At 41.0% G+C, this 26365-nt stretch overlaps 1 protein-coding gene across 1 annotated transcript in view; it reads right to left on the bottom strand.

Moving 5' to 3' along the window:
• Positions 1–26365, bottom strand: part of dst (dystonin) — a 183203-nt gene that overhangs the window by 130857 nt on the left and 25981 nt on the right. Inside the window, exon 3 of the mRNA XM_023993813.2 lies at positions 3341–3402. Within this exon, the coding sequence (XP_023849581.1) occupies positions 3341–3402 (62 nt within the window). The remainder of the gene's footprint in view (positions 1–3340; positions 3403–26365) is intronic.

Here is a 26365-nt window from a genome sequence, read left to right as displayed (position 1 = left end):
TCAAAAGCCTAGAATCTTGCTAATCCAACTGCGTTGTCAGATTTAAAAAAGGATTTACTGCGAAAGAATAGGATGCGATTATCTGAGCACAGAGCCCCATACAAAAATACTTTTTCAACCAGCACAGGCGTAACAAAATCACAGATTGCAATGAAATAAATTGTTTACCTTTGAAGATCTTGCTCTGTTTGCAATCCCAAGGCTCATTGTAACACAATGAATGGTCTTTTGTTCGGTTAAATCCATTTTTATAGCCTAACACGAAACATTTTGTGAACGCTTATCTCGTTGAATTTCGTGTCATTCAATTTGACGAAACATTCGACGTAAATACACAGACTAAACCTGACTTTATCCAGTTATGTTTGGTTTCCTTGCAATCAACTGTTTGTTTGTAACACAACCAAACTTGATGGGTCATTTCGCGGGACGTATTGACTGAAAAAAAAACGATTGGAAGACAACAAGTAATGACCTCATTGTGCACCAATTATATGACCGCTGTTTCGTTGATTGACTGTATTTTAACCCAATGACCACTGATCGTCTTGAAATCTAGCTGGGTAGATAGCCAATGAGCAGAGGTAAACGGCAATATGTAATGTTTGTGTTTTGGAAGACCAACCCATGTAGTAAACTCCGGCGTAAAGACCGTCATTCSCCATTGAAGATTCATACTGGAAGGAGTCAAACTCATTACGCACAGCACTGTTTCGGTAACAAGCATCTTCAGATGTTTATATATCGAAAATCATGGCGAATAAGTCAGGGAAAGCTAAATCTAAGACTAGATATACGAATGTAGACAAAATTATAGAGGAAATTGATTGTGAAAGTGAAACATATGCTTTTGGAAAACGACTCAGTTAGCGACCATGACTCAAATGGAAGCATATTTTTTGAACGGAGAGGACATTGTTTTGGACTGGTAAGTTCTTCTCATGCTAATGCCGTTGTTTGAAATTAATAATATAAAATATTATTTGTGATTGTTTTTACATTTATTTGCAATATATAAAAATGTAATGAAATGTGTAAAGTACACATTGGCTATACTTCCTCCAGCGGCATGCTTCCTCAGTCTACATATTATGGATTAGAGGGAGCATGGTCGAGATGCGTGTGTCTGCCGCCAACGTGTCCATCTCCCTCTGAAGCTGGTTCATCCAGCTGGACCCCTGCTGTCTCTGGCTCCACACCTCCTGGGCCATCTAGAGGTAAACTGTTCATATTTACTCTTGAGGGCTATATAAATTGATTTGATTTGATAGAGGACTGAGGGTCTTCCAAATATTGAAAGTGTGTAAATAGTTACCCATGTTATTTTGTAAATGTATATATTTTCTTTCTTCATATTTTTTTTTCAATATTTTTTTCTTCATTTTTTCCCCTCCATTTTTTGGTGGGGTGTGTTAGAATACCATTTTGGTATTTTGTATATAGTTATTTGTTTCAAAATGTATACCTTCACCAATTTGGCCACTTGGGTACATTTGGGCTACTTGTGTGGGACACCTGGGTGACTTCATGATAAATGTCATGTAGCACACTCATTTTGGAAGTTATCATTCTGAAACTTTGCACAAGTACTGTTGCCCTCTTATGTTTTTCACTGAAATTGTCACCATATTCATATCTGAATGTTTGTTTTATCTTGTTCATTTTAAAGATGATGATACAACAATTAAAAAGAAAAATCGTATGGTTTTTTCATTGTATTATCTAATCCAGATCTATTGTGTTATATTCTCCTACATTCAATTCACATTTACACAAACATCAGAGTGTTTTCTTTCAAATGGTACCAAGAATATGCATATCCTTGCTCCTGGGCCTGAGCTTGAGGCAGTTATATTTGGGTATGTCTTCAGGCAGAAATTGAAAGAAGGAGGGGGGTAGTTATAAGAGTTAAGCTTGTCTCTCAATTAAAAAAAAAAAATTGTCAATACTTTGCCCCTTGATACCCAGCACACAAGGCCCCAGTAGGTTGTAAAAGCGGTACATGGTCGCTGCCCACATCATTGCATAATGCAGAAAATACACGAGAGTTCAGGGGCCTTGCATTAACAAAGTTAACCATTTTCACTGTAGTGTCCAAAACTTCTTTCAAGCTGTCAGGCATTCCCTTGGCAGTAAGAGCCTCTCGGTGGATGCTGCAGTGTACCCAAATGGCGTTGGGAGCAACTGCTTGCACGTGCGTTACCACTCCACTATGTCTCCCTGTCATGGCTTTTGCGCCATCAGTACAGATACCAACACATCTTCACCACCAAAGTCTATTTGATGTCACAAAGCTGTCCAGTACTTTAAAAATATCCTCTCATGTTGTCCTGGTTTCCAATGGTTTGCAGAAGAGGATGTCTTCCTTAATTGACCCCCCATAAACGTAACGGACATATACCAGGAGCTGTGCCAGGCCCGCCATGTCTGTTGACTCATCCAGCTGTAACGCATATAATTCACTGGCTTGAATGCGAAGCAGTAATTGTTTAAAAACATCTCCTGCCATGTCACTGATGCATCGTGAAACAGTGTTGTTTGATGAAGTCATTGTCTGTATTGTTTTTTTGGCCTTTTCCCCTAGCATTGTCCCAGCCATATCGGCGGCAGCAGGAAGAACTAATTAATCCACAATAGCATGGGGCTTGCCTGTCCTAGCCACTCGGTAGCTCACCATATAAGACACTTATAGACCCTTCTTATTAATGGTATCTGTTGCTTTAATACATGTCTTACTACTCTGAAGTCGTCTTTATTCTCGCTCAAAAAACTCCTGTGGCTTATTTTTCAAATTATCATGTTTTGTTTCTAAATGTCTGTGCAAGAGTGAAGGTTTCCAGCGAGAGAGTAATGGTTAATGTGGTTGGATGTTAATTATTTGACTAGGCTACCTGTATTTGACATTGTGTTGTTATTTTGCTGAACACTAGATGTTTTAATTTTATTTTTGGCAGTGAAACGAGGCTACTCAGGCGAGAAAATAACCTCACCCAAATGTATAGCCCCGTTTGAAAATGTGTAATTGTGAATTAAATTTTTATTTGATGTACCCCCCACGGCATTGCGCGTACCCCCACCCAGTTTGGGAATACCTGCATATAGGAGAATCCTTTTTGCTTCCGTTAAAACACTTTTTGGTTCCAGGTAGTACAACCCTTTTGGGATCCATGTAGAACCCTACCCAAAATGGTTCTACTACCTGGAACCAAAAAGTGTTTTTCCTGGAACCAAAAAGGGTTCTCCTATGGGGACAGCTGAAGAACCCTTTTAGGTTCTAGATAGCACCTATTTTTCTAAGAGTGTATTTCTAAAAGAGGCTCTGTGGACATTAAATTCTTACCTTCAGGAGATGTTGGTTTATCCATTTTGTAAACGTCTTTTTCTGCACTCTGTCTCTTTCATCTGAGGAAAATCCACACAAAAAAGACATTTAGGAAGGTACGTTACATACGTACATACAGTACATCACATGAGGCTGCTGAGGGGAGAAAGGCTCATAATAATGTCTGGAACGGAGCTAACCATGTGTTTGATGTATACGATACCATTCCAGTCATTACCACAAGCCTGTCCTCCCCAATTAAGGTGCCACCAACTTCCTGTGGTAAGCATGGCGTAACTTTAAGGCACACACACTCCATATCACACACACACACACACAACACACACACACACACACACAACACACACACACACACACACACACACACACACACACACACACACACACACACACACACACACCACACACACACACACACACACACACACACACACACACACACACACACACACACACACACACAGGGAATGGTAATTTGCATGACAAGCATAATTGTGACATGGTATGTGTGATTTACTATATAACTCTACAGTTCTTGAATGAGCCCTTCATGAATGAGCCCTTCATTCCTCTTGTCAATGTATATGCTCTTATTAATATCCAACCACTGTATACATTTTATTCGGATCCCCATTAGCTGTTGAAGAAGCAGCAGCTACTCTTCCTGGGGTCCACACAAAACATAGAACATGAAGAAAAAAACATGATTCGATAAAAGACGACAATCCCAATGCTCTTACTTACAAGTGGGTTTATTCCCAGTAGTCTCCAGAGAGATTGATCTTTTTGGAAGCGTAATTGAAAAGAAGTAACTTCTATGCATGAGGCCTAGCTTCCATTACTTATGATTCAGTATTGTACACTGTCAACCACATTATTTTGTGTTTCTTGTATCCATGACATCCAGGCTGGCCGCTTCCACATGCAGCCTCTAACAGACATCAGTCTCTCTGGGATAGAAAATGGAAAGATGAAGGCTCAATTGTAGGCTGTCAAGGCAAAAACTATCACCAGCTATGCTACACAGACAAAAACATTTGCTCTGAGAATCTAACAACATAGACAAAATCCCTATCTTATATTTCTGTATCATTAGCCTAACAAAATCCATTACTGTACTGCAACACTGCACATGGACGGTAGGCTACTGGTCCTGAGACACACAGCTTGGGGAGAGACCCTCCATACTTACTATTACCTGTCTCACACAGAAAGACTGAGAGAGAAGGCTGCAGTGTGGGATTCAGGATTCAGGCCAGATGTCTGTCTGTCCTTTTTTATCTCTATGCCTAAAGGTCCATCTGCTACAAGCCCTCATAGGCATAATTTGATACCAATCACGAGCCCAGTAAATCACATTAAAAACATGACATTAAAAACATGACATTATAAACTTCACATTTAACAAAGCCTCTCTCAGCTTTAAAAACAACAACAACAACCACACACAATCTGCATCTTCTTGGACTTTGGAACCAACATGCAATAGAGAAACTAGTCCATTTACAACAGCATTATAACACAACAGGATTTAGCTTTGGGAGGTTTTAAGATCCCCCTGAGAAACTAGGGCAAGCTTCAACGCTCAGTTAGCAATTGAAATTCCCAATCTTCTGAACCCGGAAGAGGATTGGAGGGAAGCAAAGCAGGAAGACACATGATACTGACCCATGCAGCACATCAACGTCACCAGGTGAGCGCAGAGCTCCCCCTCACTCCCCAGCAGGTGCCATATCTCCTTAGCCATTGTTAGCTCCCGGGGACTCTGGAGAGAGTGTATCATGGTCCTGGCAGAGGGATGTGTGTGAGCTACCAGTGTTACTGAAGGAGCAGCAACAGACTCCTCCTGTCTGCCTCGAGGGCAGCCTGCAGTTACTCCACTTTTCGTCAAGCATCCAGAACGAGTTCTGTCAGGTTTTCCAGCGCAACTCAGTGGTTTTCTTATATGGTTCATGTTTACTTAAGGCCACAGCACAAATTCTTTTGGGGAACTAACTAATAAGGAACTTTCACTGGGGAAGGGCCACATTCTGAAATTGCATTTTTGTCTCCCCCAGTTTTATCATTGGAATGTGATACAAAACGAGGCAACGGTGAGCTTTAGGACAATACGGATGTCTAATGTCTCCGAGCGGTCGGGTAGACTGTTTGGAGTTTTTATCCGACTGGATATTTAACAAAAATATATACAAAAAGGTATGTCCCCCCCCACTTCTATGTCCCCCCCACAAAGTTGCACCCCTGCTAATAATGCTCCTTAAGAAAAGGAGCAAAGGTATTTGTCTGCTTAGAAACCATTTTTTCCGGATGACACTTTAACCTGAAATGGGAAGGGGCATCATTTTGAAGAATACTATTGCAGTAGAACATAGGAATAGATATAACAATTAAAGATTCAATATGCAAAAATTGCTCCATAATTTCCTGGTTCCTAATAGTTTGCCTAATTTCCGTTTATCTGACAAAAAAAGCAATCAGTGTGTAGATAATCACTGTACCATCTAAACCACTGTGAAATATATTTTCCATAACCAAACATATTGTATTTTCAACTGTTGGAAGCTGGTGTACAAAATCTAAAGTAAAATACGCAATACAAAACTTACGAATGGGAAGCATAGAAATAAGGCACATAGAACTTATCTACCACTTCTTAGACTTTCTTTCAATGAGAATGACAAATCTATAACTCAAATTTCTATATAAATTTGGTCAGGTCGCACAAAAAGTTACATATTGCAGCTTTAAATGTCTTATGGGTATTTATCTGATGGATTTACTATGCAATTAGGGCTCCCGAGTGGCGCAGCGGTCTAAGGCACTGCTTCTCAGTGCAAGAGGCATCACTGCAGTCCCTGGTTTGAAACCAGGCTGCATCACACCTGGCTGTGATTGGGAGTCCCACAGGGCTGCGCACAATTAGCACGGGTTTGGCCGGAGTAGGCCGTCATTGTAAATAAGAATTTGTTCTTAACTGACTTGCCTAGTTAAATAAAGGTTCAATTAAAAATAAATAAAAATTCAAGTTTATGTTGTGTCTTTATGCAGAGAGCAGTTAACTAATAATGTAATGTAATCAACAGCACTTATTGTGCAATAAGATTAAATAATGTCCAACAACCAACAGACTACAAACATGTTCAAATGAAACATGTTTTCACTCTAGTACAGCTGCCCAGACTATTTCTGTCAGCAGAATGACAAAATCTGGACAAAAACTCCTTTCATCAAAACAATCAAACTGCCAAAAACAGCATGTCAAAATGTATTGTTGTCAACACAATATCTCTGTGCTGAAGAGAACAGCATGGGTTATTAACTATTTTCCATCTCACTCTGAGGTCGGTCAATTAACTAGACAATCACAATCATTTTTGTCAGATCCTTGACAAATCAACATTTCTCTGCAATCAGTGGCATATCCCAGAGGAGTGAACCCTGCTGGGACAGTTATAAAAAGATGAGACAGTATGTTCTATGTCAAAAGTGACACATTTGTGAGGCTGATGTCCTTGGATTTCCAAGGCAAGAATATTTGAATGAAGGGGAAAGGGAGGGGAAAGGAGGATACCTAGTCAGTTGTACAACTGAATGCCTTCAACTGAAATGTGTCTTCCGCATTTAACCCAACCCCTCTGAATCAGAGAAGTCTGAATAGAAATGATTAGTCTGCATTTCCACACATATAGCACATCCTACAGTGCACCGCCCACAACAATGTAAGTTACTGTTTCATCAAACACATTTAGCACACTCACTTGCGCTTGTTGGGGAAAGAAACACAACACCAACTGAAATCAAAACAACCACACCCTTTACTTAGGGCTGCATAAAATATGATGCCAAAATTACCATACAAAACACAGGCAATGGCATGAGGTCAACAAACATCACTTCAGAGGCAAATACTGATGGGTGATTATTCATATAGGCCTTTCCTTAATACAGAGGTGTCTCAATGGTGCTGCCACTGTCAGTGGGTCTCAGAGGACATTTCCATGTGGTTCATCTATAAATATTATGTGTGTAAAGCTGCAGAGGATTCACTACTGGGCTGGGAGTCTGGGACTGGGAATTGCTCCACATTTTAGCAGACAGAACACAGAACATATGGGAGAATTAAGGCTGTCCCCGACTCAAACAAATCTTGGTAAACCGAGAGTCGTCCTGTTCTTTCGACCAATTCGTCTAAATGTTTACATTTATTTTTACATATATAGACAGACACAGCCTACAGTATGTGTTTGAATAAAATCAACTACATACAGAACCAGTCAAAGGTTTGGACAGACTTACTCATTCAAGGGTTCATCCATTGGTGGTAAAACTAATGAGCCTTACTTGAGCCCTTCTCCACGACATTGAAGTTGATCCAGCAGGTCAACTGCAAGTTCCAACACAAGCACACACTGCAGGACCGGCAGACCAAAATACTCATTAGCACACGTGGTCTGGATCCCCCTACAAAACAAGGGTGTGTCGAATCCAGGCCCTCTCTTGGTTTTTCATGCTTAACTGTTGATGGTTGGAAGTGCTAGGGCCATGGGCCAGGGCCATGGGAATGTGTTAAATGAATTACCTTACAGCTCTTGCCCTCTGACTTGACTGGGTTGATGTTTGTAGTATCACAAGTCTACATTAATCTGTTACACTTTCTCTGTCCACTTGGAAGGTTACTCTTTGGAGCCTAAAGCCAAAGGAGAGGAGTAGCTTTAAACCGGTTAAGCATTGGAACATCATGTGAGGTGACAAAATGCCAGAGGGGAATTTGAAGAATAACATTGCAATAACTGCACGTGTCATTGGTCATTTAAGCAATAAGGCCCAAGGAGGATTGGTATATTGGCCACAACATTATTTATTTTGACTATGTTCTACATTGTAGAATAATAGTGAAGACATCACAACTATCAAATCAAAATCTGTTTTATATTTGAGATTCTTCAAAGTATCCACCCTTTGACTTGATGATAGCTTTGCACTTTATTACAGCATAGCAAAGACTAAAAACAGCCGAATCTGATCCCGTCCTCTCATCTGCCTCCAGAGATCCCTCGTTGAGCCATGGTAGAGAGTTTTTCCATCTTGGCTTACGTTGAAATTTCCTGGTAAAACAGGTATCCACTTTGTCAATAGCTGACAGAAATGTTCTGTATCCAGACTCTGGGTCTTCATTGCTTAACAGATCAGACCCAGTCAATTTGACTTATAGCTGCATCGTAGTTACTCTGCTCACTTTTCAGGATTTTTTTATCGTACTGTTACACATTAATATGGTTCCTAAATCTCTTTTTAGTGAGCTTTCTAACCACTGATGTAACATTGTGGTCAGATATGCCAGTTAGTAAGTTAATGGACTTAGTTTTTCGATCAGGTCTGTTAGTAAAGACCAGATCAATTTGAGTCTGGGATGACTGTGTTACTCTGCTTGGTCCTTGTATTATTTGAGTCTGGGATGACTGTGTTACTCTGCTTGGACCTTGTATTATTTGAGTCAGGCTGAAATAGTCTGTGATCTCTTTTAGTTTTGTTTTACCACTTTATATTGAAATCACCCATGAAGATGATCTCCTTCTTATGATCACATTCTTTAAGCATGGCTTAAAGATGTTGGTGGTCGATATAATCCAATGATAGTGAGAGACATATGAGGGGAGAGGAAGACATTCAGCCATTCAGCCACATTCATACATTCAATTCATACATTCAAGGTCATTGGCATGTTTCCATATGATACGATTACATTTAAAGTTATCTTTCATGTACATGAGCAATCCACCCCCTCTACCCTTTCCCCTGTCCCTTCTGAATATGGAATATCCAGGGACATTAAAGGCAGAAATAGGAGAAGATTTCTTCAGCCATGTCTCAGAGAAAGAGAAAAAAAAATTAAGATGAGAGTCATTCAATACATGTTCTACCTGTTCACTCTTAGAAATAATGCTACGAATATTTAGATGACCTCCTAATATTCATCTAGGCTTGGAACGAGGGTCCCAGAGCATTTTAGCCTGATTAACGGTTTGACAAAGTTTCATGGTACAATGTTCTCTAATAGCTGGATTAAGGGAACTGAGTTTCTGTCTCAAAGGCGTTTTTTTTTTGTTTGGGACATGTATTGAAATTGTATTATCTACAGATTGCTCATTTGTTTGAAAAGCCTTGTTAGCGACAGAGGTTATGCTCACATACACAGAATGTCCTTCTCTGAACCAGATAATATAGGCTACTCAAATATAGATTATTTCAAACATTCATGTTCTACCATTCATCAATGATTCCGTTCTGGATGGCTAATTAGGGGAATTTTTCCCCACTTCTCCCAGAATGACATACTCCATATCAGGCTTTTTGTCTGCAGGTGTCCTAACTCCAGACTCTGATGGGGAGCTTGGGTGTTTGTTGATTCCGGATTGTTTGAATGAAGGCCAGCCTTGATGTTTGACTGCGTTCTTTTGTATTCCCCAGAGAGTTGCACCGCCTTCGGGGTCCCTTATTATCCTCCAAGTTTTCTATTGGGTTATGATTGTCACTGGTCTCAGTTGCCACTTTTCCAGCTTCATTTTGAGCGTTTTTCCTCTTATTCTTCTTCTTTTTCTTGGAATGACAGGTCACTGTTGCAGACTCTGGCTCACCAGGTACCAACTCCAATGTGTCATTCACTCCGGCTTTGTCCTTAGGAGCAGAGAAATTATGCTCTTCAACCTCAAGTCTCACTTTCTGTCATTTCAGCTGAGATATGTGATACGTCTGCCCTACTCATAGGGACAGGATTGTTGTCCTGCACATAGTGTGAAAAAGTTTCCTCTATGCACCTTATGTTGTCCAGTGTAGTAGGACTGTACTCTACCATCTCCTGACCCCCTCTAGTGTGGGATTGTGTCAGCCAGTCCTGTCTATGCGCAGGACCTTGTCCATCATAAAATAAATATGTTGATCCAGTGAGTGTTCATCTTTACCGACCGTGTTATGGGAGTGATGGGTGCTGCTTCAACATATACAAACGATCTCCACTGGAGCAGTTTGTGTGTTGACCCTTGTATCTTATCATGCACCTCATCACTCTCCCCATCACCTTACACCCAGCTTTAGCCAGACACTCAGTCACAACACTATCATCACAACACTATCATCACAACACTATCATCAAGTTGTTTGTTTGTAAATATCCTTTGCTATTTATTTTACATTTTTAGATGTGATATGTTTTATGACTGCTGAAAGATGAATTTCCTTTCTGAGGACATTATACTTTTTCTGAATCTGAATCTGAATTCTGAATCTGAACTCTGAATCTGAATTCTGAATTCTGAATCTGAATTCTGAATCTGAATCTGAATATGCTGATTCAGGTAGTTCTTTAATTGTAACTAGAATTGAGTTCTGGTCAGCCATGCGCCACTTCAAACTGAACAGATTATTCTCTTTGAACATAACATGCTTTTCCCTTGCTTCCTTACTGAGAAGATATATATGCCAGAGTGCACATGCTCTCTGTACTGACCTCAAGTGGTTGGATGATGAGACTGTGGTAGAGCTTCTCCTCCTTAATGGGGTTGGCTATGACCTCCACCTTTGTCAAGATTTCTCTCTCCATGATAAAAATAGGTAAAACAATCTCCTTTTGGGCATTTCATCCCACAATCTTACTCCAGGTCTCATTTTCCTTGACATCAGTTTTTGCGTCGCTGGAAATATACACAACTACAGCAGCCATTTTAATTGTAGTGTTAATGTTTAAAGTAATTTGTTTAACATTGAAAGGTATCAACAAGACTATTCAGCAGTATATAGTGAATTGAGGCTGTTCTGAGGGCAAAAGGGGTGGGTGCAACTCAATATTAGGAAGGTGTCCTTAATGCTTTGTACAATCAGTGTATATATATATATTTATTCCATACTCTGACATTGCTCATTCTGACATTGCTCATTCTGATATTTCTTAATTATTTTATATTTTTTTACTTTTTGTTTAAGGTTTTGCTAGAAATTACTGCAGTGTTGGAGCTACAAACATTTCACTTAACTTGCGTTAAAATCTGCACATCTGTGTGCGCGACAAATAAACTTTGATTTGAATTGCACATGAGAGAGGACAAAAAATCCATCCCGCCTCTACTCTTTCATGTGAACACACCCTGGGAACAAAACTGGTTGCAATGACATCAATGGGAGTGCTGATCAGTTTTTCCTTTTAGATATAATGAAAGAGATTACATGGACAGGGGCTGACCTGATTCTAGACTCGGAGACGCTTGATACATACTGTCTGGGAATAAGAAACAATGAAATCAAGGTGATCTGTGGGTTCCCTGTACTTTAGTATACAACGCAATGACATAAGAACGCCAATGCTCAGCATTGATGCTTTTGAAAGGTCAGGAAGGTTGACAGTCATTGAACATATCAAACAGCTTTCCTCCCAATATCTGTTTAAATGTCACAGTGTGTCCCTGTTAAACCAATAAGACTGTGTTTAAAATCCACCTCAGCCATGTTGCAGACACTTTCATCTGCAGCAAGACTGCAGTGCTGCTATATCCCTCCTTCTCTCTCTCTGTACTGTACATATATCTCCTGCTCCCTCTCTCTCCATAACTGTTAAGTAAATCACAGCTGCCACTGGGTAGAGCAGAGCTTGGCCTTCAGGACATTGCAATTTGTGATCCCAGTGGCCTTACTGCTTACTGCATAATACATGAGCAGACTTGAGACTCATTAATACAAATGGGGTCTTCAGGGTGTGTCCAAGGCAGCACCCTTCCCAGCTCAACAACACCCTTCCTTGTTCAAGGCCCAGAGACAGGATGAATTTGCTGTATCATTGACCACCAAGGCTCATTCAGGGCTCTAAAGTGTGACTATTTTACTTGCATATGCGCCCAAATATTTAGCTGTGCGACCTGGAATTTGAATGTAGGAGCACCAGGGCGCCTAGAAAAATGGATTCTAGCTTTAATACCTCAAATATTTTTCATTGTGCTCCTAAATTTCTTTGTGTGAGCTTCCATTTTTCAACTTAGCCACACACGTGCTCCTCATAAAAAAGGTCAGCGTAGAGCCCAAGTTTGAAATCCATAACATCAAATGACCATGAGGAGCAGTTTATTAAAACATATAAAAAATACATCTGTATTGTACTCACATGACATCATGAGTGGAAATTGCACACAGAGACTATAGTACTGAGGGGATACAGTAGTAGCTGGTTGGATACAGTACCACTGAGTCTGTGGAAAGTGTGTACTTCTCTTAGGCAAAGACAATGGTAATCTAAAGAGAATAGTGCCCTCTTGAGGAACATAGTTCTACACTCAAATCACTTCTTCTAAATCTAACTTCAATCCTCTAAAATAGTGAAAATTAACTTCATAAAAACACACCAAACTATAATATTACTTACCAAAATGTGTGATAAGGTATATTATATAAATAGAGAGAGAGTAATCAGAGTCTACTTATACCACCACATTAAAAGTCAGGTCTGGAGCTTGTAATTACCAGTCCTAGTTTTACAGCGGAACGCTCCATTAAAGTCAGAGGTAATAGTTTCAGTCTGATCTACACAGGCCTGCTTCCTACCATGACAATAAACATGATGTCAGGTAAAACATTATGCTATAAAAATAAACAGAGTCGCACACTATATATAAATTCCTAGTAATTTATTTGGTAATTTACCAACGTTTCGGCATCACTTCAGGGGAATGTCATACATGCTTTAACTAGGTTATGCAGACAAACAGTGCAATTAGTGAAACCAATGACAATAGTGAGGGCTGTGTCATAATTATTAAGTTAATTAGAATGAGTGAAACTTAAAAAATAAAAACAAAAGTGTATAGCATATTGAATATATTAGGCTAATGTTATCTTATGGAAACATAATTAAATATTGTACATAATATTAGCATCAACATACATTATTGTTTAATTCAATTTCAAATATATATATTTAATTGTTTACTATTTCAGAAAAATATGTTGTTACATGTAATCTTTTGGTTCAACCATAATGCATAATAAGCATCATCAACAGGGGGAACATATTAGGTGTACGCTAATAAGCCGTAGAAAAATATATACATTTATAAGACTTGTTCATAAAAGAGAGAATTGTTCATAAGAAGGGCCTGAGATCAAAGTCAATATTCAGACCACTAGGGGTCAATATTTTTAGATAGGATATGCAGTAAGCCTCCCTTTGTAGTAGTAGACTCTCAATGTTTATGACCATCAGCTGAGAACTACACTACAGTCACAACTTACTGGCACACAGTCATCACTCACCAACACATTATTATAACCCTATTATAATATCCAATAAACTGTGTGATGTTGGACTTGGATATTTTATTCAACCAGAAAGTCCCATTGAAATTGACATGTGAGCTCTTGCAATTCCCTCTTATATTACATTTTCATGTCTCTGCATGAAGTTAGAAGGAAGTTGCTAACTAGCACGAGAGCAATGACTGGAAGTCTATGGGTGTCTGCTAGCATGCAGAGACATAAAAATGGTATCACAAGTTAATCTGACTCTGGGGAAGTAGATAAAGGGCCTCATTACTAAAATCTCCAAGTATCCCTTTAACCAGGAAAGTCCCATTGAAATTGACATGTGAGACCTGGCAATTCCTCTTTATATAGAAGTCAAAGGTTTGGACAGACTTACTCATTCAAGGGTTCATCCATTACCTGGTGGTAAAACTAATGAGCCTTACTTGAGCCCTTCTCCACGACATTGAAGTTGATCCAGCCTGTCAACTGCAAGTTCCAACACAAGCACACACTGCAGGACCGGCAGACCAAAATACTCATTAGCACACATGGTCTGGATCCCCCTACAAAACAAGGGTGTGTCGAATCCAGGCCCTCTCTTGGTTTTTCATGCTTAACTGTTGATGGTTGGAAGTGCTAGGGCCATGGGCCAGGGCCATGGGAATGTGTTAAATGAATTACCTTACAGCTCTTGCCCTTTGACTTGACTGGGTTGATGTTTGTAGTATCACAAGTCTACATTAATCTGTTACACTTTCTCTGTCCACTTGGAAGGTTACTCTTTGGAGCCTAAAGCCAAAGGAGAGGAGTAGCTTTAAACCAGTTAACCATTGGAACATCATGTGAGGCGACAAAATGCCAGAGGGGAATTTGAAGAATAACATTGCAATAACTGCACATGTCATTGGTCATTTCAGCAATAAGGCCCAAGGAGGATTGGTATATTGGCCATATATCACAAACCCCCGAGGTGCCTTATTACTATAATAAACTGTTTTTCAACATAATTAGAGAAGTAAAAATAACTGTTTTGTCATACCCATGGTATACAGTCTGATATACCACGGCTGTCAGCCAATCAGCATTCAATACCACAACCCTATTATTTTAACTTGTCTAATTACGTTGGTAACCAGTTTATAATAGTAATAAGGCACCTCTGGGATTTGTGGTATATGGACAATATACCACGGCTAAGGGCTGTATCCAGGCACACCGCATTGCGTCATGCATAAGAACATCCCTTAGCCGTGGTATATTGGCCATATACCACACCTCATCGGGCCTTATTGCTTAATTATACCATTGATTTGTAGGGTGCTGTCTTTCGCATGGGACGTTAAACGGGTGTCCTGACTCTGTGGTCACTAAAGATCCCATGGCACTTATCGTAAGAGTAGGGGTGTTAACTCTGGTGTCCTGGCTAAATTCACAATCTGGTCTTCATACTGTATCATCATGGCCACCTAATCATCCCCAGTTTCTAATTGGCTCATTCATCCCCCCTCCTCTCCCCTGAAAAAAGAATGTGTTCTCAGTCAACTTACCAGGTCAAATAAGGATCAAATAAAAAAAAGAATATAAGTTTTAACATGATCACAGTGTTTATTCTTTAACAACGGTGATACAAAACTTTCCAGCATTGCAGGATGTCAGGAATAAAGTAGTACAGATAAGAGAAGCTGATCATTATGACTGACTGACAATAACAAAAGGACTGTGACCTTTCAACTGGTTTCACTTTCAACTACTTTCATGACATAATATCCCACCATTTGAACTTTTGCCAACATGTTTACTTCAACTCTCTCAAGTAATGTGTGTTTTAGTTGTTTGGTATCTCCGCTTTGCTTTTTGTAGTGTATTGATGTGTATTGATGTGTATATGTTTGTGTATATTTGTGTAATTACAGGGCTCATCTGTAAAAGGACCTTGGTATCAGCATAACTCCCTGTCAAAATAAAGGTTAAATAAATAAAGAACAGCTTCACGTCAGTCCTCCTTGCAGAGCATGTTAACGTTGAGTAGGTAGTAAACACTTTGAAACACTTTGAATCACTGTGAAACAAGGACGTACTACCAGAATTTGTCCGATACGATTATACTGACTTTCATTTTCCATTGTACAATGTTTTGCTCTGGTGTATGTGACCTACTGAATATGACCCTGGTCAGACATCCAGCAGCCTGGTAAAACCTGGACAGCCGTTGATCCGGTGGGACAGTTGGTGTGACTTGTGGAGAAGAAGTGTATAGGCACGGCTATAAATAGCGACGACAGTTAAACCATGTCATGTGTGCCCTACTATCTGTGCCATTTCATTAGCATCCTTTCTTACCTCACAGCAGCCTAGCTCAGGGGGTTTAAGCTGGGGTCCACAATTACTTTTTTTATAAGAAATGTTTTGGGTAACTTTTATGTGAAAAATAATGGTTTTGTATGAATATCGCTAGCCAAAACAGAATACAATAGTGGATAAAAAAATGTGTGTTTCTCCGTCCTGTGACGACCCTCTCACTCTGTCTGCCGTATTCTTTCTCTTTGCTCTTGTTTTCCTTATTAGGATGTCGGCGGGCGGAGCTGGTTGGGTCGTCAGCAACATGGGACACACCTGGGCGTATTCCATGTGTCCCGGGATAAATACACCTCTTCCCCATTCATTGAGGAGACTCTCTCCATGCAGACACACTTATAGATTTTGGTTGTGGCATATTCTTGGATGTTTGTTTGCTTTGGCACCTTTCAACACCCCTCATTATCACATTTATGCACGCAACCACTCACTTACACAACTGATTACTGACTACATACACCATTGTTAATTGTATTTAGTTTACTTCAGTTAATAAATATATTTTGTTATTCCTTATCTCCACATTGTCTACCTTTTTGTTACGAACTTCGAGCCAGTTTGTGACAGTCCAGTATGAAGAAAGTTAGAGGTAGTTTCACGAGCCAATGTTAGCATTAGCACAATAACTGGAAGTCTACAGCAACAGCTAGCATGCTAGCTGTCTGAGGAAGTAGATTTTAACTATCCCTTTAATATGAATGAAATTAAGGTCACTGGAGCTAATTACAGTTTTTTTCTGTATTGAAAATTCTTAGGCTGGCCGTCTAAGGGATGTTTTTCGGGATAGAAAAACTGTTTCAGTGTCAACTTAAATGACCAAAACCAGACAGAAAGCATGCATATTGAACTATATATATTTTTTATATAATACCATCTTTGAGAACTAACAATCAAATAAAAGCTAGAGAATTGAAAATTCCCAAAATCGGGCATTCAGGGTACATGCCCATTGATTTTGTTAGAATGTTTGAGCAGTGGAACACAGAATTAGCCATAGCAAAATGCAGAGAATTGCAGGACATTTGCTTTAAAACAACTCAATTGTCTCTCAGATCCACGACAAACTGTGTAGAATTGCTGGAAATGAGCTTCAAAACTACAACATGTTCTATCAGCTCAAAAATGTGTAGAATTGGAGAAAATCTGCTTTACAACATCAACATTCTCTATTCGCCGCCAAGATATCTTTCTAGCCAATAGGCTGTTAGAATTTACACTTCCTCTCCCAATGAACTGTGGGGAGGTAAAAACAATGAAACTACCAAATATATTAATTAAAAAATGCTGATTACTTCTACTTGCCATTGTCATTCACCATATACAGTACAAACAGGGAGTTTGTTTATTTAATCTTAGGCTGGGTATTTAGTATGTCATTCATATACTAACAGAGCTCATTCTGGAAGCTATTTCTGTTGTCTACAGAACATCAAACTATAGTGAACAGTATGTGGCCGTGTAAATGATGTAACAGGTTTAGTCTACTCAAGGTCCCTCTCTTCTGTCGCTCATTCTGACTTCTGACTACATGGCAGGCGAAGCAATCAAAAGTCACATGACACGTGCCCAGAGCAGTATTTATAAACACACAAAAAGTCCCACAGGCCAGACAGTTTATACTGAGAGAGTTAAAATAGCAGCAGCACTGCTTTCAATGACACGAGCACCCGTTTTGCTCTGGCCCCCGTTTTGCTCTGGCGTGTTAGGTGGGACAGTTGGTATGACTTGAAGAAGTGTATAGGCATGGCTATAAATAGCGAATACAGTTAAACCATGTGTGCCCTACTTTCTCTGCCATTTCAATAACATCCTTTCTTACCTCACAGCAGAATAGCTCAGGGGTTTTCAAGCTGGGGTCCACGATGACTTCATGTGAAAAATAATATTTTTTTTAAATATCACTAGCTAAAACAGAATACAATAGTGGATACAATTTGTACGTCTCTGCGTCCAGTATGAAGACAGTTAGAGGTCGCTTTTCTGTCGCTCATTCTGACTTCTGACTACATGGCAGGAGAAGCCATCAAAAGTCACATGACACGTGCCCAGAGCAGTATTTATAAATACACAAAAAGTTCCACAGGCCAGACAGTTTATACTGAGAGAGTGGAAATAGCAGCAGCACTGCTTTCAATGACATGAGCCCCAAAGAAAGTGGTGGGAAAAACAAGTCAAGGAGACACTACCATGGCACTAAACATTGTCCTTTCCCTCCTGTCTCTGGCCTCCCATTCACGCACAGGTTGACGTAAAGAAATGGGCAATGTCACAGGGGCCTTTCCCCGATAAGCTAATGTATATGCCTGGCACTGCCGACCGCTGCCACCTTTTGGCAGACACTTCAGTCAGGAAGCCTAAAATAAAGTAAAGCTCAGTACAGAAACAGGCACATTTTCTCATTCACAGTAGCACAGCACAGCCCAGTGCAGTACAGTACAGGCCAGGCATCCTCCACCGTGCTAGAGTCCAAACACAAAAAATCGAAAAAAGCATGAGAAACAGACGAACAATACCACAGCCCTATAACTTCCTATCAGTGTAGTAGACACTAACAATACCACAGCCCTATAACTTCCTATCAGTGTAGTAGACACTAACAACACCACAGCTTATAACTTCCTATCAGTGTAGTAACAACTAACAATACCACAGCCCTATAACTTCCTATCAGTGTAGTAAGACACTAACAACACAGCCTATAACTTCCTATCAGTGTAGTAGACACTAACAATAACCACAGCCCTATAACTTCCTATCAGTGTAGTAGACACTAACATACCACAGCCCTATAACTTCCTATCAGTGTAGTAGACACTAACAATACCACAGCCCTAAACTTCCTATCAGTGTAGTAGACACTAACAATACCACAGCCCTATAACTTCCTATCAGTGTAGTAGACACTAACAATACCAACAGTCTATAATTCTATCAGTGTAGTAGACACTAACAATACCACAGCCTATAAACTCCTATCAGTGTAGTAGACACTAACAACACACAGCCCTATAACTTCCTATCAGTGTAGTAGACACTAACAACACCACAGCCCTATAACTTCCTATCAGTGTAGTAGACACTAACAACACACAGCTCTATAACTTCCTATCATGTAGTAGACACTAACAATACCACAGCTCTATAACTTCCTATCAGTGTAGTAGACACTAACAATACCACAGCTCTATAATTCCTATCAGTGTAGTAGACACTAACAATACCACAGCCTATAACTTCCTATCAGTGTAGTAGACACTAACAACACACAGCCCTATAACTTCCTATCAGTGTAGTAGACACTAACAACACCACAGCCCTATAACTTCCTATCAGTGGTAGACCTAACAATATCACAGCCTATAACTTCCTATCAGTGTAGTAGACACTAACAACACACCACAGCCCTATAACTTCCTATCAGTGTAGTAGACACTAACAACACCACAGCTCTATAACTTCCTATCAGTGTAGTAGACACTAACAACACCACAGCCCTATAACTTCCTACAGTGTAGTAGACACTAACAACACCACAGCTCTATAACTTCCTATCAGTGTAGTAGACACTAACAACACCACAGCCCTATAACTTCCTATCAGTGTAGTAGACACTAACAAACCACAGCTCTATAACTTCCTAACAGTGTAGTAGACACTAACAACACCACAGCTCTATAACTTCCTATCAGTGTAGTAGACACTAACAACACCACAGCCTATAACTTCCTATCATTGTAGTAGACACTAACAACACCACAAGCCCTATAACTTCCTATCAGTGTAGTAGACACTAACAATACACAGCCCTAACTTCCTATCAGTGTAGTAGACACTAACAACACACAGCCTGTAACTTCCTAACAGTGTAGTAGACACTAACAACACCACAGCCCTGTAACTTCCTATCAGTGTAGTAGACACTAACAACACCACAGCCCTATAACTTCCTATCAGTGTAGTAGACACTAACAATACCACAGCTCTATACTTCCTATCAGTGTAGTAGACACTAACAACACCACAGCCCTATAACTGTCCTATCAGTGTAGTAGACACTAACAACAACAGCCCTATAACTTCTATCAGTGTAAGTAGACACTAACAACACCACAGCCCTATAACTTCCTAACAGTGTAGTAGACACTAACAACACCACAGCCCTATAACTTCCTATCAGTTCCTCAATTCCTCAGCTCCTACACTGAGATGTCATGTTAGGCAGCCTGTCATGATCCTGCTGATAACACAAGACAGTCTGATCAAAGCATTGCATAATGGCTATTAGGGGCAACTGAGAAGAGGAGGGAAATCCTGCCTGAGGATAATACAGGGTTTTATACATATAGAATGAAATAGCTAAGGTATCAGCTATCCTTAGATAATGTTCTCTCCCCCTAAATATGCTTTAAAGAAAGCTCTTCACCAATATGGCAGTCGAGAACCTGGGTGACAAGCTGCAACCGTCATCGACTGAAGGTGAGGCTGGTACAGTGCCCTGAGACATGATGACTTGTGATTTATGACGTCATGAGCCATTCAACAGAGTCAAGGAGAGGTGAATCAATCTGGAATGAGTGCCTGCTTTAAAAAACACACACACACACACAGATAGACACACACACACACACACACACACACACACACACAGACAGACAGACAGACAGACAGACAGACAGACAGACAGACAGACAGACAGACAGACAGAAAGCAGACAGACAGAAACAGACGACAACGACAGACAGACAGAACCAGACAGACAGACAGACAGACAGACAGACAGAACACAGAACAGACACATCATCACTGACAGACAGACAGACAGACAGACACGAGAGACAGACAGACAGACAGACAGACAGAAGAGACAGAGACAGACAGACAGCACAGACAGACAGACAGACAGACAGACAGACAGACAGACAGACAGACAGACAGACGACAGAGGACAGACGACAGGACCAGACAAGACATTCACACACAGAACAGACACACATTCACACAGACAGGACAGAAGCAGACAGACAGACAGAAATGACAGCGACAGAAGAGACAGATACAGAGACAGAGACAAGAGACAGACACAGACAGACAGACCAGACAGACAAGTACAGACAGACAGACCCCCCCTCATTCTCGTCCCCCCCCCTCCCCCCCCCCCTCGCCGTACCAGCCTCCTACTCCCTCCCGCCCGCTCCGCCTCCCCCCCCCCCCACCACCCCCACCCCGACCTATCCCGCCCCCCCACCCCCCTCCCCCCCCTCCCCCTCCCTCACCCCCACCCCACCCACCCCCCTCCCCCCCACCCGCCGCCCCCCCCCCACCTCCCCCTCCGCCCCCTCCCCGCAACCACCCCCCCCCTCCCCGAGACCCCCACCAGACAGACAGACAGACAGACAGACAGACAGACAGACAGACAGACAGACAGAGACAGAGACAGAGACAGACACACACAGACAGACAGACACACACACACACACACACACAGAGAGACACACACACACACACACACACACAGACACACAGTAAGTGATCCCCACCAGTCTTTTTTGCCAGTCTGCATCAGATACACAGGGTTACATACTGTAAGACAGAAGGAGCTGTTTCGGCCAATCGGATGCTATTTTGGACTAACGTGCGAAGGTAACCTGCTTTCTTTAAGTGATTTGTTTTTCAATCAGATGAAAACATCATGACTGGGTGTGTTCATGGCTCATCAAAAGGAAGGCTAATATATTTTTAGAGTTAAATTACGTTGTTACTATAAAAGACACAATAGAACCGCTAAAGCAGTCATTTGGACTGCTCATGAATTTAAAAAAAAAAGTATTACTCTGACATTTTTAAGTCATGCCCCCCTCCGTCCTTGACTTTTCCTAAATCAGTCTATATAACACACTGCCTTGACTTTTCCTAAATCAGTCTATGCATTCCAGGTGACTACCTCATGAAGCTGGTTGAGAGAATGCCAAGAGTGTGCAAAGCTAACATCAAGGCAAAGGGTGGCTACTTTGAAGAATCTCAAGTATAAATATATTTTGATTTGTAAAAAAACAAAGTGGGTTACTACATGATTCCATATGTGTTATTTCATAGTTTTGATGTCTTCACTATTATTATACAATGTAGAAAATAGTTCAAAGTAAGAAAAACTCTTGAATAAGTAGGTGTGTCCAAAATTTTGACTGGTACTTTGCCTTCGGAAAGTATTCAGACGCCTTGACTTTTTACGCATTTTGTTACGTTACAGCCTTATTCTAAAATTGATTAAACAGTTTTTCCCCCTCATCAATCTACACACAATACCACCATAAAATAAATTTTTGCTCATTCATTAAAATAAAAACATAAATATTAAATTTACATAAGTATTCAGACCCTTTACTCAGTACTTTGTTGAAGCACCTTTGGCAGCGATTACAGCCTTGAGTCTTCTTAGGTGTGACGCTACAAGCTTGGCACACCTGTATTTGGGGAGTTTCTCCCATTTTTCTCTGCAGATCCTCTCAAGCTCTGTCAGGTTGGATGGGGAGCATCGCTGTACAGCTATTTTTAGGTCTCTCCAGAGATGTTCGATCGGGTTCAAGTCTGGGCTCTGGCTGGGCCACTCAAGGACATTCAGAGACTTTTCCCGAAGCCACTCCTGCGTTGTCTTGGCTGTGTGCTTAGGGTCGTTGTCCTGATGGAAGGTGAACCTTCGCCCCAGTTTGAGGTCCTGAGTGCTCTGCAGCAGGTTTTCATCAAAGATCGCTCTGTACTTTGCCCCGTTCATCTTTGCTTCGATACTGACTAGTCTCCCAGTCCCTGCCTCTGAAAAACATCCCCATTGCATGATTCTGCCACCACCATGTTTCACCGTAGGGATGGTGCCAGGTTTCCTCCAGATGTGAGGCTTGGCATTCAGGCCTAAGAGTTTAATCTTGGTTTCATCAGACCAGAGAATCTTGTTTCTCATGGTCTGAGAGTCTTTAGGTGCCTTTTGGCAAACTCCAAGCTGGCTGTCATGTGCCTTTTACTGAAGAGTGGATTCCGTCTGGCCACTCTACCATAAAGGCCTGATTGTTGGAGTGCTGCAGAGATGGTTGTCCTTCTGGAAGGTTCTCCCATCTCCACAGAGGAACTCTAGAGCTCTGTCAGAGTGACCATCGGGTTCTTGGTCACCTCCCTGACCAAGGCCCTTCTTTCCCGATTGCTCATTTTGGCTGGGCAGCCAGCTCTAGGAAGAGTCTTAGTGGTTACAAACTTCTTCCATTTAGGAATGATGGAGGCCACTGTGTTCTTGGGGACATTTAATTCTGCATAAATGTTTTGGCACCCTTCCCCAGATCTGTGCCCCTACACAATCCTGTCTCGGAGCTCAACGGACAATTCCTTCGACCTCATGGTTTGGTTTTTGCTCTGACATGCAATGTCAACTGTGGGACCTTACAGTATATAGACAGGTGTGTGCCTTTTCAAATCATGTCCAATCAATTGAATTTACCACAGGTGGACTCCAATCAAGATGTAGAAACATCTCAAGGATCAATGGAAACAGGATGTATCTGAGCTCAATTTTGAGTCTCAATGGAAAGGGTCTGAATACTTATGTAAATAATGTATTTCTGTTCATTATTTTTAATACATTTGCAAACATTTCTAAAAAACTGTTTTTGCTTCGTCATTATGAGGTATTGTGTAGATTGATGAGGGGGAAAATGATTTAATAAATTTTAGAATAACGCTGTAACGTAACAAAATGTGGAAAAAGTCAAGGGGTCTGAATACTTTCCGAAGGCACTGTATAAATATATATATATATTTTTACATACATGTACGACCACATAGGAGGTCCAGTGAAAAAAATGTGCCCCCCTATGGAAATCAAATGCCCGTCCAACCTATTCGCTCTGGCAGCGGCCCTGCCTGTGCCTAGGCAGCAGCAGCGGGGGCCACACCAGAGTGTGGGTGTGTGTATATGACTATGTGGTAACTAACTCAGCTGCTTCAGAACGCACAGTCCTTGTCATGTTACCCAGCTCAAGGTAGAGACTGAACGCCAAGGAGGGAGAACTGAAAGCTTCTCCGTTAGCTTCATCAGGATAATCTTGGAAATGTGAATTAGGAGATGATTGGGTGGTACCCTCAATGCTTCACGTTCAAAGTGGAAGTTTGGGGCCAGAGTATAGGGATGTGTATTGATTTTAAAAGCAAGTCATTTGATCAGCCATTTAGGCCCAATCAGTATATGTCAAACTAACACTGTGAGGTCTTACAGTTTGAAACCTGCATATAGGACTAGGTGGTAGAATTGCTAACCTTCTAGTACCTCTCATAGAAAACTAGTGCACACTGTCAGTAGGACTAAGATCTCGTATGGAGCTAACCAGGGCAGAACAAATCCAACCCGTCTACAATCAGATGGTGTATACAGTGTGACGTATTACAATGCTATGAAAGAAGTGAAACAAGCTGTTTACACAGGAAAGACAGCTACAGTATATGGTGACAGACACCGTCCCTGACAATGTCCCCTCCCATGTTTGTGTGTGCAGGAATTAGTTGACTGACACCAGCATAGGAAGGACCATTTGACAGTGAATTGTATCATCTGTTCCAAGGTTCGACTGGCCCCTTAATCTTATCACCAGTATTGGTTTGATTTGACAGACACAATGTTAGGCCGGACAAGTGATATGGGACAGAGTCACTGTGGTCCCTGACTAAAGAAACAAGTATTGCTTCACAGTCTAAGTAGACTTTTCCCCCAATTGTTTTAATGTAAGGAATTGTTCAGACCTGTGGGATAATAGAGCGCTGTAAACACATTTTAAAACATTACATTTCTAACATGCTTCTCATGCAATTCTGGATTTCTTATTCATGAAAACACAAAAACAGTCCTGCTGATACCACGCTGATACTAGGGGCCAAATAACCAACACCGAAAATAATGACATGCATTTCATAACAAGTAAAATAAGGAGCGTCTTTAATATTCTTCTATATTCACTCTATGCCTCTTCCAAACTGAGAAAATAACAATGATAATTCATTCATTTCCGTCAATCCTTTGTTTAGACCAGAAGATGAGGACGGAGAAAATACATTTTCCGCAGCTGGGATGTTCCTTGCTATCCGGGTTCCTTAGGACGTCCCTACCACATTGTAGTTGACATTTAAAATGGTTAAGATAAAGGCTAAGGGTTAGGGTTAGGTAAGGGTTATGGTTAAGGGTAGGGCTAAGGGTTAGGGTTAGGTAAGGGTTATGTTTAAGGGTAGGGCTAAAGGTTAGGGTTAGGTCAGGGTTATGGTTAAGGGTAGGGCTAAGGGTTAGGTAAGGGTTTATGTTAAGGTAGGGCTAAAGGTTAGGGTTAGGTAAGGGTTATGGTTAAAGGGTAGGGCTAAGGGTTAGGGTTAGGTAGGGTTTATGGTTAAGGGTAGGGCTAAGGTTAGGGTTAGGGTAGGTTATTGGTTAAGGGTAGGCTAAAGGTTAGGGTTAGGTAAGGGTTATGGTTATGGTTAAGGGTAGGCTAAGGTTAGGGTTAGGTAAGGGTTATGGTTTAAGGGTAGGGCTAAAGGTTAGGGTTAGGTAAGGGTTATGGTTAAGGGTAGGGCTAAAGGTTAGGGTTTAGGTAGAGGGTTAGGGTTATGTTTAAGGGTAGGGCTAAGGGTTAGGGTTAGGTAAGGGTTATGTTTAAGGGTAGGGGTAAAGGTTAGGGTTAGGTAAGGGTTATGGTTAAGGGTAGGGCTAAAGGTTAGGGTTAGGTAAGGGTTATGGTTAAGGGTAGGGCTAAAGGTTAGGGTTAGGTAAGGGTTATGGTTAAGGGTAGGGCTAAAGGTTATGGTTATGGTTACGGGTTAAGGTTAGGTAAGGGTTTTGGTTAAGGGTAGGTGTTAAAATCAGGGTCAGGTAAGGGTTATGGTTATGGTTGATGGTATGGGTTAAGGTTAAGGTTAAGGTTATGGTTAGGGTTTAGGGTAGGGACGTCCCAAGGATCCCAGATAGCACGAATATTGTTTCCTTCCCAGCATCCTCAACTGTGTGAAGAGCAGCATACTGCTGCACTACAGTGGGTGAGAAAGCCAATGGTCACAGAGTATTATCCCAGGGGGAGGGGCAGTGACTCACCAGACAGAGCTGCCACTGTGAGCCAGCCAAGGCCAAAGAGCGGGGTGCTGTCATGCTACCATGACAACTCATAAACACGCAATTGACGCAACAACCGTAGGCTGCCCATAATCATACTGTAAGTTTGCATTGTAGAACCAAAACATTAACTGGTTTACTGATAGTATGTCTTGGAAGCTATTGATGTCTGAAGCACAGTAAGATATCCTAATTAAGACCTCAGAGTCTGACTCATTCCTTCCACACAGTAACTACATCTAATCGGTTCAGATCAATAC

This window comes from Salvelinus sp. IW2-2015, linkage group LG8, assembly GCF_002910315.2.
Source record: "Salvelinus sp. IW2-2015 linkage group LG8, ASM291031v2, whole genome shotgun sequence".
NCBI lineage: Eukaryota > Metazoa > Chordata > Actinopteri > Salmoniformes > Salmonidae > Salvelinus > Salvelinus sp. IW2-2015.
The sequence above is the reverse complement of the archived record's forward strand: the minus strand, read 5'-3'. Positions and strand labels throughout refer to the sequence as shown.